Here is a 12,532-nt window from a genome sequence, read left to right on the forward strand (position 1 = left end):
TTATGCTACAACCCAAGATGCAAACCAGCAGGGGTTCAGAACCAAACACCAAGAAACGTTTTAAGAAGCAGCTTTCTGAAAAGCTGATGGCTTTGCAGTTCCAGGACAAGTTTGAAAGAGCCATGGTGGCTACTCCAAGCAGCACCTCAGTCTTCAGGCAACCACGCAGAAGAGATGCTTCAGAAGAATTGTATTTTTGTTATAGCAACGGCTGCTAAGTTTTCAAAGCTGAGAAGGTCATTGCTCTCTGCCGTGCAGAGTTCAGGAGGGATGTCAGGAAGCTCAGAAGGAAAAGCAGCGCAAGGAACAAGAGAAGAAGCAGTGGAAAACTTACTCTATGGCTCAGCTTGGCACGTCATTTCTGTGTGGATTCCCAAATGAAATAATTTCTCCTACTGTACTGTGAGAATATGGGGAGGGATCAGATTGTAAGCTATTCAGAGGACTAACTGATTATCGGCATTTTAGCAGTGAGCTTGTTTTTTTCTTTCGCACATTTATAATAATACCTTTTACATGTTCTCTAAGAGACAAATCTCTCTCTGCTTCAGAACTGCTAGTCTGAAGATCTTTTGTTGGCACTGAGACGAATGCTAATGTGAAATATCTTATTTCTTCAGATGAAAGAGAAGCTGAGAACAATCCCCTCTGGAGGGAGGTGGCAGAAGGCGGGATCTGGGATCAAGAGTTTATGACTCACCCCCCACACACAGCCCACCCGTGCCCTCCTCGCTGTTCGCCGGGTCCTGCTGCTATCACACCGTGGAGCAGCTCCTCCTGGTCTGATAACATTTCCCATCGCGCTCCCCACAGCACAGTGGGGATTTGGGGCACCAGCAGATGGGACACTGTTCACACGCAGAAACACCTGGAAACGAAGCATTTTGCCAGAGACCAAATGCTCAACCTCACATCACAAACCACCCAAATCCCTGCTACTCTCCTCCCTTCTCCATCCGTTTTGGCCACTCTGTTCTTGGAGGGGCCGAACAAGGCCATAATGTATTTTTAATGCAGTGATATATTTTCCTGCTGTGGAGATATGCAGAAGACTGGCTGTTGAGGCTTGACACCATGGCCCATACAGCAAATCTGCCAGATGATGTTTTGCCTGTATGCATGCACTGAACGGCAAGTATGAGGAGAGGGGTGTTGCTGAGTTTCCGACACCTTCCTTCAAACCAGTAGTAGTACTACCCAAGAGGTGCTGGGTATCTGGATTTCAGGGCTAAATTCTCAGGTGTCTGGTAGGAAAACAGCACCAATAAAAGCTTTTTCTGGTATGGGGACATTTATAATATCTCTCACTCCTGGTGAGTACTAAGTGCAGAGCTTATGCAGCAGCTTCTTTCACAGTAGGGATACCAATAAATAAGATGATTGCTTTCTTCTGCCTCTGAAAAATACAGAAATTAAATATGTTTGAGATATTCCTGTCTCCTGGACACATACTTCTGTTCAGATGGCTTGAGCATGAACAGTGGCTTAGAAACAATTGAGAAGTGACAGCTGGAAGCCTTTCCATCGAGATGGAAGCACAATCACATAAGCCTCAGCTCTTCACAAAACCCAACCCAAAATATTTGAGGGAAAAGGGCCATCTGCCATCGTAACACTCTGTACACCACAGATTGCCTTGTGCAATAGTCAAAGAAAAACCTAAATGACTGCAGTGCAGCATATGCAGCTTGGTTTAGGGGTACTACTGGAAGACTTACTATTTCACTATTTTCTTTGCTCCCATGACATATCTGTAAGCATATCCAATGCCATGGCAGGCCTCTGAAAAACTCAATGGTTCAGCAAAGAGCAGAGACAGTGAGGTAACAATATGGGGTCTTTTCATCACTTCTTGGTGACAAGGAAGATGAAAGCCTTACGTGGTTATGCTGGCTGAGAAAATGTGGTATTAGGATAATAAAAATGAAATATTATCAGAGACTGAGTTTTCAAAGGTGTAGCACTAGAAGAAACTGATGCATTATAACTCAGCAAGTCATCAGTACCAAATGCTTGACACTGGAGGATGCAACAATGAAGGGGTCAAACTTGTAATAACATCATGCAATATCCTACTAAAACTGACTATATTATGCTAAACTCCAAAGGAGTGAAGGCAAAAAGTACTATATGTATCTTTAAAAAAGATAAGTAATCCCAATTGCTTTTCATACAGAAACAGAAACTCTCTAGGAATGAAATTCAGATCTCTAAAAAGAGTAAAAGAAAAGCATAACACATTTTTTCCTCAATCCAGGAGGAAGGAAATTAGAATTTACTGTAAAAAATCTGCAAATAAAAAGCGTTATGGTGAAGGGGTTGATCCACTGATGTCAATGCCAAGGTTCCTACTAAATTCTGGGGGGTAAGGATTTCACCCGTAGAAACTTCTTCACTTAATAGTACAGTCACTCACAGTATTGCTGGTGTTGTCAGACCTCTACAAGATTAACGTCTTTGTATCAGAAGGTGCAGTCCACATGAATGAGGAAAGAAGGAAAATACACAAAGCTCTTGGGTCATGCAAGCAGTCTCAAAACAATTACTTGTTTCATAAATAGAGCAACATGAATTAGGATGGAAAAGAGCACAGTTTTGTATGCATGTGTGTGTGAGGGAGAGAGAGGAAAAAAAGAACTTCACTCTTTCTTCAATAAGGATACAGTAATTTTAACTCTAAACAATTTTAGCTGACTGATTACAGTTGCACTATAAAACAGAAGCAGAAAAGCAGATCAGATTTCTTTCCCATGTTGGCCTTACCGTTGCACCTAAAGAGACCCCAGAGAAATCATGAAAAAGGAATATAAACTGTACAGTAATTTTCTTCTCAGGCAATTTTTAATTTAAAAAAAATTTAGAATAAAGTCTATTCCTTTAAATCATTAATAAAAGAATCCTGCCTGTTAGCGCAATGAGCTTTCCTAACTCTAATCCATCTTTACTGCTGTGTTATTACCCTATTGTTTTCCTGTAATTAACATGTGGCAGGTAGTTTACACACAAAAGGGAGTAATTGTATTGAAAATAACTGTTCATAACCAAATTTTAAAAGCTCATTTTTCTTATCAACTTTTAATAAAGCAAGATAATAATGATATTTAGCATTTGTGCCACCTACAGAAGCATTTTGTCTCTCTAAATTACTAACGTTTCATTCAGTGATGCTAAAACATACACCTTCAGCTATGAATGCAGCCTGCAGAAAAAAAAGGAAAAATCTGAACAATCACAGTCATTTGTTCCTGTTCAATTGAAATCAGAAAATATGGTTGAACCTCATGGTAAAGGACCCAAACCTTCAAAAAACCTTGCGTGGTTCTGGAAGGAGAACAGAGTTTGCATGTGCTGTGGTTAGGGAGCACCCCAACCTCAGCCTGACCAGGCCAGGAAGGGAAGATCCCCCTTCTCTGCATCCTAAGGAAGATGGAACGAAGCAGGTCGTTGCCTGCCCATTTCTATATTGTATCTCCTCAAAGGTGCACAGATAGAAGGCACAAGCAGTCTGCATGGATTTGCACAAATCTGGAAGCAATACATGCTCTCCTGGCTCGGAGGAAGATGTTACCTTTGGCTCATGAAAGGCCTCCTGAATACCAAAGCTGCAGAATATTTTCCTTACAAAGACTATTCTGGAGCCTTCGTTTTGGATGATTCTTAGAAGATAGTTCTCCAGGAATTCCAAGCCTTGCAAGCTGACTGACTAGGGGAAAAATATTATTTATTATTTCTTACAGTCTGGTAGTACCTGCCAATATATAGGACTACGGGATGCCATACGCAAACAGCTTCTGTCCCAAAGAGCCTACAATCCAAAACATGTGAACAGGAAGCTATGGATAAAAACACCAGGGAAGGGCAAAGGAAAAGCAGGGGATCCTCAGTGGTTTGATGGGCAGACAAGTAGGTGGACGTTTGCCATTTAAATGCAGCCACAACAGGACACAGTTCTTGTCTCTCCTGTTTAGAGGTCTTCCCGCTGCCTAAGAGGCAATAAGGGGGTACTAATGGATAATGCTTTGGACTCCTAACACTGTTTAAAATACAAGGCATTGTATGTTAACCTTGTGGAAAGAGGTCAATGCACTGTCATTGCCCATTACCTGAGCCTTCTGAGCCTTGTACTGTTTAAAACAGGGATATTGGTTTGCTGTGTTTATGTAAGCACCTCTTTTGTTGTAATATTCAGAAACTAATACAACAAGAAGCTTTTAAAAAATGGTTTAAGCTCACTAGTAATAGCTGAAATAGAGATCCCCAGCACATCATAGGCATACATCATAAAAGATGCATGTGCTTATATACACAGTCATGGGCAATCCTACTGCTAAAGAGCTACATCACTGGATGCTAATGCAGGTGGACCATAAAGAGGAAGGTCGTTAAGAGCTCTGGTTCCAGCCTTGTAATTAGATTGGCATGTACGAACCCTTGCGGGGGCCGTGCCGGCCTCAGCTGAGCTCTGCACAGCTCGAGCTTGAGCCCTCCACCACGCGTGACAGCAGGATACAGCCCAAGCCTGCGCTGGACCTGCAGACTGGGCGGCCGAGTCACACACACAGCCCGCAGGCATTAGGTTTTTTCCTCCCCAAACCCAGTATGTGCAAACCACGTATTTCTACCGGGCTTGTCCAAGATCTGAATGAAGCGGAGTTCCCTTTACCTATATATATATCATCGGAAAGTTGAGTGCTGGACGGTGGTTTCTACCTCAATTAGGTTAGGCCACCTTCAGGGTGCATTTGGGTTTCAACCCAAATTGGTGGCTTTGGTCCAGATTCATTTCGTGGTTTGGCTTAAAAATCAAAGTAAGGTTTAGAGGTAGCAACCTTCACAGAGCTTCCCACAGTCCCAGAGCAGCGCAGCACTGATGTAAATGAAGTAGATAAATGGACATGGCTAAGGGAACCAGCTGTGGGACAGGCAGATGATATTTGGGGTCCCCTCCAGGCCTGTTTTTCATACAGCCTGTGCCTGATAAAGGCATTTAAAAAAAATCGAGGATCAAATACAACATGAGAACTGAATGACTGCGCCAGAGGGTAGACTAGACAGTGACCAACTGGCCCCACGTGAATGTGACGCTGCTTTGACAGCCCCGTGTAAAAAGCAATAGGCACACATAAATTTATTTAACCTTGACATTCAGATAAAAGCAAAACCTAGAATAAATTAGTGATGCCTTGCTTATTAAAAGCCATGGATTGGAAGCTTACGGTTTGATTTTACAGGAGTCGTCTCCTGGATCATGAGCCAGTTGGGCATGCAGAGGGGAGAGAAAGGGAGTTCAGGGCTTGACGTGGAAGTGGAGTGGATGGTATTGCTACAACATGTGTGTGAGAAGGTGGGTTATTTTTCCCCTGAGATTGTCTTGCTTCATCTCCTCCTCCCTTCTCCGCTCCCCATTATCAGCATTTAAAACACCCCCGAGTTTTCTGGAGCAGGTTTGCTGTGCTCATTAAAATACTGTGAGCACTTATTGGCTATAATGAGCACTCATTAAATTCTGGTAAGTGCCCAGACTGTCCTGCGGAGTTGAACAGACTCAGGTTCTGGGAGGAGAGCTCAGGGGTGGGAAGATACTGGAAAGACTACATTTTCCGCAAGAACAGAACTACAAACTTTCTGCTCCTTTTTTGCTCTGCAAGCACAGGGGTAACTCAGACCTGCTAAGCAGCAGCTATTGCTTACAGAGTACTTGAATCATTCCCCTGCCCCAGAAGGACTCTCAGATCCTCTTATCAGAACAGGAACAAATTAAAGATTTTCTGTATTTGCATCTCCTTATTTGAGAATTTTCCTACATTTGTTATTTGGAGATAAAAGTCTGCCTCTGAAAATTCACTTATCAAAGTGGTTTTCTCAGCCTCAGGGAATTGTGCGGGAGAGATTGCAGAGCAGGATCCAAAGCAGCTGGCGAGGCTGCAGAGCAGCAGGAGTTCAGGAGATGAACGGGTGCATACCAGGGCAAGGATCACATTTGACATGCTCTGTTCTTCTATCTATTTCCAATTGGCTGTGTCAGAGACACACACCCTGACCAGTGCGGCCGTGCCTATAACCGTAAAGCAGTTCCCGCTGCAGGATTCAGTGCTACCATCTGTGTTTTTATCACCAAAAGCTGTTCATTGTCTACTGACATTGGAAGATATAAATTAACTAAAACCATATACAAATATACTTTACCCTGGACTAATCCCCACAGAGTCACAGAGGGTAAGTGACCTCTTAAGGCAACTGAATCAGACAAGAGCTTGAAGATCCCCAAAAAAGCCAGTGTATATCCTAGTGGTGCGGAGAGACCTGCTGGAAGGGGGAGGTTTCTGGAAGTATCCCTAGGAGATGACACTTCTGCAGATGGCCTGCAAAACGCAATGCATCAGGAGCAGGCTGTGAGGGAGAAAGGAGCAGAGAAGTTCACCTGGCTTCCCAAGCAGCTTGTAGAAAGTAGACTGACCACCACCAAACAGCAGAAAGCATGGGACTGACATACTGAGGTTATGTTAGTCTAAAGAAATAAAGTTGCATTCCTGAAAAGTGGGAATCTGAAATCCTATTATTTTGTGCTTGGGCTGATACCCATACCACTGCCTGTATGATCAGCATATGACCAAGTCTTCCATCACCTCAGAAATATCTACTTTTCAACTACATTCATCTAAAGACCACAATTCAGCACAAATTATGTATCGAAATGGCATCAATTTCCCAAGATTAAATAACTGGTCTGGTTAAGCATTAATTGTTCCAGTTTGGCTCACTCTTCAGCCACTCACAGGAGCTTTTTGTGGATTACTGCTTTATAATTGCTTCCTCCCTAAGCACACATGCACTGCAATCTTCTGCACACCTTGACAGCATCCTCGTTAGAGAAAATGAATGCTACATGTTCCCCTGACACAGCATTTTGTCTGCTGGATACAGTGAGTCAGAGATTGTTTACTCAACTTCTCATGGCCCATTAATGACATAATGTTGGACACAGCTGTTCAGGGCTTCACAAGACCAAAGCAGAGAAAGAAATGCCGGGAGATTTCAAACACGCTGCTCACATCAGAGCCTGGCTGGGAAAGTCCTTGAAAGTGGTCTAGGGGAATTTAGCCTTACAGCTTGCTCATGAAGTAAATCCAGGATTAAAGCCTCAAACTTAGTGTCTCCTGAAGACTCAAATGATCTTAAAATAACTCCATCTGACCAAGGTGGCAATGACTGCTTTGAAGAAGAGGGGACCAATCATTTCATTTTCACTCTGCTTGGCCAGATTATCTACTGAAAAACTAGGACCTGCCATATACAAAGGCTCACTAGCCCTGGAAGTGGGGTGTGCCTGGTTCATCACGTCCTGACTTTCAGTGTGTTTGAGCAGTTGAGGTGAAGCTCACCCTGTCAAAAGGCAATTCAAGGTCAAGGCACACCTTAAGATCTCAAAAAGAGTTTGAACAGAGTTCAAGTGATGCACAGAGCGCTCCATGCCCAGAAAGCACCATCTGCCCCAGTGCAATCTACCTCCCAGTACAGCTGCCCAGAATTTTGCTAGGAGCTTCTGGAAAGCTAAGCCTGGCCAGGGGGTCTGTGCAGCAAGGGAGTGCTGCTGGCAGGACTGATGTGCACCAACCACAGCACGAGGATAAAGATACGCTTCACCTAAACACCACACCCAGTGAGCCACTCTGGAAATTTTATTTTTCTTCATGAAGCTTCTGGAATCACGTCATTATGGAACAACATGAATTTTCCCTAAGAAAAAGGCAAATCAAGTTTCTCAACTTCCCAGTCATGGAGAAAAGCAGAAAAAGTATAACAGAAAGGCTGAAACCCATTCCCGCACCCCAGTTCAAAATAACCTATTTCATTAATTTTAAAACACTTTATAATTCAAAATTGGGGGAGGGTGGTATATACTGTTTACATATGTACACGTGTGTGTGTATATATATAGCAGGTAGGAGGAACATGATTTGCAACGCTGATGCAGACATCTCCAGCAGAAAAAGAGGTTCATTGGGTAAATTTGTTCCTCCCTGTAATAATGGCTATCCATGGCAACTAAAACACCCCGTTATCGAAGCTGTATCTGAATTCATGCCCAGAGGAAAGACCATCACCCTCCCTCATCTTCCCCAGACCTTTCAGGGTAACCCCTACTTACAATTGTGAAGTTCATAACCTTCAGAATCCAGATGGTCATAGCAAGGTTCACCAGGATTAAAATCATTAGGAGCAGCACAAAGAAATAGAGGCATCTCTTCCTCCAGCCATAAATCCCCACTTTGTATACCTGGGGTCCTTCCGAGGTCTGCATGGTGCTCCGGTGCGCGTATTGTTCCTGAGGCATCTGAAATGATCACAAAGAAATAACCACGTGTATTAAGCGGCAAGAGAAAGCCGATGATAAAAACTGTTCCGTATCTGTGCCTCTTAGAGGGTTTTGGGTTTTCTTTTTCAGAGTTTACCAGCTGGACAGTGTCTCTTTCAATATCTTGGTTCTGCATTATTTTTCTTTCTGCTTACTGTATGCAGTAACATACCAAAAGAGAATTCTATGTGTTACATATATATATGTATTTATAAATACATGTAAGCACACTGTCTAAAGGTATCCTGTGGAGATCACTCTCTGTGAGTGTCCTATGGAGTGACTCTGTTCACTGCCCCAGGTTTTGCAAGGCAGGCACTCCAGGGCCTCTAAGGATCCTGAGGGGAAAATTTTGCACGCGTTCGGTAAAAGCAGTTGAGTTCAGCAGTTTGTTTGGAAGATGCAATATTACTTCTCAGAGGCTTTAATTTAAAAAAAAAAACAAAAAACATCTCAAATAAAATATTTCTTCCAGGCAAAGAAAAAAGGCAAAGGGAAAATGTTTGCCCTTCTCCCTTCCCGCACCCCAATCTTTCTTAACCAAGTAAACCTGAAGCACAAGGTTCTCCAGCTGCCACATCCCTAACAAATTATCCCCAAATATCTACGCTGGTTTAACAAGGACCCTGATACCCTGGGTCGGCGTGGCATGCTAGGAAACCACCAGGGGCCAAAACCAAGGAAAGAGGGAAGGAGGGAAAGCCGGTGCTGAGGAAAGCAGTACGGCAGCATCCCCAGGAAGAACTGCTTCACAGTCCCCCGTGGCGAGCACCGTCCCCCCTCCTACACCCCGGTACCTGGCTGGCTCCAGGCAGTCATGGATCTGGCTGCCCCCACCGTGGATGGGAAGAAACGGGTGCTTTTAAATGGCATTGCAACCTGTTGGGACGGGGGTCCGGAACACAGTCACTGTACAACGGTTGTGTGCGAACAGCTGCGTGCGCACGGGGTTGTGATCGTGGAGGTATTTCGTGCTGCACAAATGAAAGTATTCACGTTCTTGCCCTTCACATTCGGGGTGCAGAAAGCCACTTTCATGGGCTTCCCCCAGGGATCAGTTTCTTATGTTTTCAGACTTTTTTGACGCACAGACTGATGATATCGTATCATCTCTAATGACACAGTTTGCTGAATATTTTGCATTTTAGACTCTAGATAAATAAAACACCACCAAACGCATTCTTGCACTACCGATTCAACACCACGGGCTTCTTCCTCAGGGTATCTGGCATTGACGTTTGTATTCAGTGAATTACAAAATTCACGTAACAGGAGGAAACAATGCGAGTTCCTCTTTGTGGGAATACGATCCGCGAGGGCAGAATGAGACAATGGTAGAAATTAGATGCTCATTGATAGCAGCTTATGTTTGTTTACCATTAGTTACCTGTCTTTTTCCTTACTTTTTTGCTAATAGCTTCATACTCCAGCATCTAATAAAATACAGCGTGCAGTCGGCAGTGGTGCAGAGCCCATTGCAGGCTGATGCAAGGCGAGTTTCTTCATGGCATAACTTTTATTCCAGTAGTATTGCACCAGGGATGAAGTTAACACTTTATTTTTGCTGCTCCAATGCTGAAGCCCACACATCTGAGGCGAGGGTTACCTGAAGAACCAGTTACCTTTTTTTTTACCTTTCACTGCTCCAGAAGTTGCTAAGACCTGTGTTTTCTAATGCTGCCTGGTGTTGTCACCTGCAGCATAGGGGATCACCCACCTCTCCCTTCCTCCACAAGCCTTCACCCTTCACCCAGGCTGAAACACAGTCTTAGGTGCTAAATAAATCCATTCAGGCACTAAATTCTTTTCAGACCAGAGGCATTGACACCTCTCCCAGTCTGGACCTATAAAGCAAAGCCGACTTAGTGGCATATTCAGGAAGGCTGTGTTTAGCCCGGGGAGGCTGGTGTGCTCACACCCCTGCCCTCATCCCAACAGCGATGCTCCTCGGGAAGGTGGAGGTGCCCATCTCTGCCTCCTCTAATGTCAGCAGCTGTGTTAACCCCCCCCCCACTCAAAATTCACAACAGTGGCTGAAAACCGGAAATTTTAAAAAATAATAACAAATGAGGTACTCGTATCATTTTCCTCTCTGATTTCTGAACCATCACATTTTTAAGCACTTTTTCCCCTTATACGCTTGAGTGCTACAGTCCACCCACTTTAAGCATTTTTTTCCTTCTTATACGCTTGAGTGCTACAGTCCACCCAGGACAAAAAGCAGGTCAGACTTGTGCAACAGTGAGGTGCTGCAAAGGATACCCGCAAGAGGAGATCCCGGGCACCACCGCTGCCCATTTGCAGGCAGCTGCCAGGCTGAGCTCCCTCTTTTCGAACGAAGGTGCTGCCTGTGCTCACTAAACTAAAATTAGAACAAGGCGAGCTTCAGCCAGCCCGTCCACGCCTCCAAGCCCGCCTGCTTTTTCCAGCTTTCTCAGCTGGTCTAAAAAAAGGATCTCACATCCCCCCACAAACCATGCCTCATTTACAACCTCAGACTACCCCAGCCCCAGCTAATGCCATGAAGATCTGCAATGTCAATTAGTGCAAACGGTCATATCGTGTCAGGAGGAGTCAACGGCTCACGGCAAATAAGCCTGTTCTTAATACCACCCCGTTTAGCCAACGTGCATTAAAAGTACATCACTGAAGAAAGGTGATGTAGAGCAGTTTTCAATGGCGTAAGTGGGCTCACCATAATCACTTCTGCTGTTCAGTCCAGCTGGGGTATCTCTCTCTATACCGCAAAACCACCCGAAGCCCAGGCAGACCTGTAGCTTTTACCAAGGAGGAGCAAAGCAAGTTGCTCGCAACAGATCCAACTCAGTCTTCACTGATATTTTTGCTCACAGATGCCAAGTCAGCAACTGTGGAGGGCTTTGCAGCACAAAGCTCATCAGAGAGCGGAGCTGGGTCACCAACAAATACATGCACGTGGAGAAAACCAGTCCTTTATACACTGCTACAATCACTCCGATCTGTGCGAAGGGAAAACTTAAACAACAATAAATTACAGAGTTTTCACTACCTGGGGGAAATTATAACCACAACTACTGTACAGTCAAGGATTTTATTGCCCAATATTTTAACAGGGGATCCTGGAGAGCACATATTAAATGCAGCCTCTCCCTTGGAGAAAATGAATAAATTGCATCTCTAACCCTCTCAAATCATGGAAGAGTTTGACCAATAAGAAACAATATGAAATACCCACTCAAAATACCTCTTTATTGCAAAACTTGTTTATTCTCTTCATCTCTTTCCTGCTTTCTCTCTCTCTCCTTTTTTCTTTTTTCTCCACTTGCAATCTCTAGGATGGAGAAAATGGCATATCCAGCTGGGGCAAAACTTTGCAGGCATCAAAAGAATTTATAGGAACAGAACACAACCACAAAGAGCAACTTGCGTCCAGACAGCAGCCTGATTTTGAGAATCTCTCTGCTTCCGATAAAATATTTAGCTCACAGCTGCCCTAACAGAGATAGAGCAACTAAAGTACTACAACACGCATGATGAGCATGACTTAGTAATACAGCATAAATTTATAACAAGAAAATAACATGGGAATCATAAATGGCATGTTCTTTCTATACAAGCTCTCACACAGCTACATTTAAAACTATATAGGATTTCTAGCTAGCATTTCCCCCCTGAATTGTGAATACCAAAAGAAAATGCTCGTGTCTGTAGTTCTCCAGGAAGAGAAGACAGAATGATGGACAGAGCGCGCTGAGGTGTGTTAAACTAGTAGAATAAGGCGGCCTGCAAGGCAACTACACAAGGAACAAGCTATATCCGCTATCAGTGATCTGCTCTGTGTGGGAGGGAAAAGTATGCTAGTCATAATTTACATTTTGGCAACTTCTCCTGACTCAAACATTAAAAAGAACTAAGGCACCAGAAAAAAAGTATTGCTGTGAAAGGACACCCAGTGGTTGCATTTGCAAGGTACCCCCCCCCTTTCAATTGCTGAGCCAAGGGGAAAGGCTGCTAGTTGCTTAATGTTTTTTTTTTTTTCCCCCAGGAAAACATTAGGAACAACCACCTAATTTCATAATAGTGGTGAAAAAATAATACTGAAACAAATAAAGAAATTGGAAAGAGAAGCACTCCTTCTGAAAGTCAAATCTGAAAGTGTCTGCCTGCCATGAGAGGGCTTAAAGACATACGTACACA

The 12,532-nt window shown here is 43.8% G+C and overlaps 1 protein-coding gene across 6 annotated transcripts in view; it reads right to left on the bottom strand.

Moving 5' to 3' along the window:
• The window catches only part of SGCD (sarcoglycan delta), a 253,138-nt gene that overhangs the window by 123,608 nt on the left and 116,998 nt on the right, over positions 1-12,532 (bottom strand). For 4 of the 6 annotated variants that reach the window (XM_009285792.2, XM_009285795.2, XM_009285793.2 and 1 more), the window contains one exon: positions 8,150-8,335. In XM_009285792.2, coding sequence (XP_009284067.1) covers positions 8,150-8,335 — 186 coding nt within the window. The remainder of the gene's footprint in view (positions 1-8,149; positions 8,336-12,532) is intronic. The other 2 variants (XM_009285797.2, XM_009285796.2) reach the window with 1 other exon arrangement.

Source organism: Aptenodytes forsteri, unplaced genomic scaffold (assembly GCF_000699145.1).
Source record: "Aptenodytes forsteri isolate BGI_AS27 unplaced genomic scaffold, ASM69914v1 Scaffold54, whole genome shotgun sequence".
Lineage (NCBI taxonomy): Eukaryota > Metazoa > Chordata > Aves > Sphenisciformes > Spheniscidae > Aptenodytes > Aptenodytes forsteri.